General features: G+C 36.3%; 1 protein-coding gene across 2 annotated transcripts in view; it reads right to left on the bottom strand.

The window, feature by feature from the left end:
• Positions 1-611: 611 nt before the first annotated feature.
• Positions 612-2,280, bottom strand: part of GRIA4 (glutamate receptor, ionotropic, AMPA 4) — a 217,047-nt gene continuing 215,378 nt past the window's right edge. For both annotated transcript variants that reach the window (XM_009999382.1, XM_009999381.1), the window contains exon 16: positions 612-1,751. In XM_009999382.1, coding sequence (XP_009997684.1) covers positions 1,587-1,751 — 165 coding nt within the window. In that variant the 3' untranslated portion in view covers positions 612-1,586. The remainder of the gene's footprint in view (positions 1,752-2,280) is intronic.

Genomic DNA, 2,280 nt, shown 5'->3' with positions numbered 1-2,280 from the left:
AGCTATAACTAATCCAACTTAGATCTGATTTGCAGTTTGGGCTCTGGCATGGAGCTGTTTCACTGGTGGCGGTGCTTTGGATTTGGAGGCCACTGCAATGTCCAGTGTGGCCAAGAAGAATGAACATCCCAGAAGAAAATAATTGCTACAACTTTGTACCCACAGACATGCCTGCTCCTGCCAACATTTGGCCCTTATTCAAATGGTGCCTGCTTGCCTTTTGTTGGTGTGTAATTGAAAGGATGGCTGATGAAAACCTCGGTTGCTGGGTGCCAACTGGATCTATCACATCAGTCTGAATGATGGTAATTTTTACTTTCCTGCTCCCTAGTACCTCATCCCTTGAACTATCTGGAAAACAAATCTTGTCACTAAATGGTTCTCTAACCTCTCAGAAAGGGCTTTACTGACTAGCACTAAAACACCCAGTGAATAATCATGACAATACTTAGACATCTTCAAGTCACTCCTCTCTAAGGACTTAAAAACACTTCACAAACATGCGGGGACCCAGACTGCCTGCAATAAGGTCCTGCATCCCCTGGTAAGAAATGAACCACCCTATTTTATTTTGTAGGTGACATTCCTTATGAGCAGAAAACAACTCAAGCTCTGTCAATATTATAAGAACGTTTGTTGTTTTATTCTTTTTGGTGGGTACAAAAACCACAGTTTCTTACACAGAACAAGATTATAAATAATATCTGTAACATGAGTGACCCGTAGTCTCTTTTGATTCTATACTGCAGACTGATGACGTACTCTAAACATTTTATCATTTTGTTTCTTGTATTAGACAGATGTAAATCTGTGGAACACGGAATGATGGAACAGAATGAAGGTAACAGCAAACAAGAGGATGACCAACAACTTTTATAAAAAAAAGTCTCTGAATTTTATTACAGTGATGGCATTTTATATCAATTATTGCAATGAATTGTTCCCTAAGATGGTTAGAAAAAAGAATTGTGTTGTCCTCTACCGAATTTACATCAGTTAAAAAGCAAGCATGTTTCAATATTCCTCTTTTTTTTCAAAGAAAATGTAAATAATTTCTTTATTTTTCACAGGATTTACATATTTATTATTTTCTTATCACAGTTTAGTGATTCATTTCTTCAGCTGAAAAGCTGAGTATTCTTCCATTGTATATATTGATGTTCTGGAGACACAGGTTAGCATGTTCATTGACTTCTATAGCTATTTTTCTCTCTTTGTCAAGACAGAGACCAAAATGTTGTCCTTTCTGAGCATGTTCTTCATAGTCTAATGCGCTAAATTGGCAAGTCTTATTAGTTTTAAGTCCACTCAAGTGAAATTTGTTGCTGTTAATACACCCTTCCCAGCACCCTCCCCCCAACAAAACTAAATTATGAATTTTCCTGATATAAAATCTGAGTTTGGGTTTCCGAGCTGAGCTCATGCACACATTGTTGCTGATGATGTCTGGCGCATTTGGACGTACTTCCCTTTCTCAGCCAAATTATTAGTTCATCAATGACACTCCCATGTCGTTACAGTCTGTGCTGTGTTCCCATCAGTCACCAACACAGTTTGATTAAGGCACTCAATTATTTTTTTGGTTTTTATGGTAGGTCCGATGCAATTACAGCTAATCCTGAACTTTGTCTAATTGCAGTTCCAGTATGCATGGCCTTTGGGCAGTCAGGAGTCAGTACGCGTCCATTCTCTCCAACACTCCCTGTGATGGATAATCTGGCTTTATTTCTTATGGCTTCAGAAAAGGTAAGCTAGGTTTGAAAAGAAAGGAGAAAAGAGGAAAGTGTTACAATGTTTCTGTCCTTCAACAAACCAGGACACAGCAAACACAAAATATTAAATTTTAGACATCTGCATTTTTTCATGTTAACATTAAATATAATCATAGTAATTATTCTAAATATAATGCATAGCATTTAGATCTACTAGGCAAAATAATACTAGCAATTCTGAGGGTAAATTCCATTACAAGAAATCATTATTGATTTAAATATAAAATCCAAATTTTATTGATAAATTAACAGAAGAGGCAATATCCTTAATCTAAACTGCTTCAAACTACATTTATATACAGTGAAATGAGAATCAAGACCTCTTAGGAACCTGAAAGCATTAGCATCTGTGAATTCAGTCATGCACAGGTGTTAAAAGGCTTAAACCTTCAACTGGGAATGTCAAGATAAAGTATAACTACTGAAATTTTTTTTTAAACATAAGAGCTCTATCAGCTATCTTTGTGATGATCACATGGATCTACAGCGATTATTCTTTTCATAATAC

Source organism: Chaetura pelagica, unplaced genomic scaffold, assembly GCF_000747805.2.
Source record: "Chaetura pelagica isolate M959 unplaced genomic scaffold, ChaPel_1.0 scaffold85, whole genome shotgun sequence".
Taxonomy (NCBI): domain Eukaryota; kingdom Metazoa; phylum Chordata; class Aves; order Apodiformes; family Apodidae; genus Chaetura; species Chaetura pelagica.
This window is presented reverse-complemented; position numbering and strand designations above follow the sequence as displayed.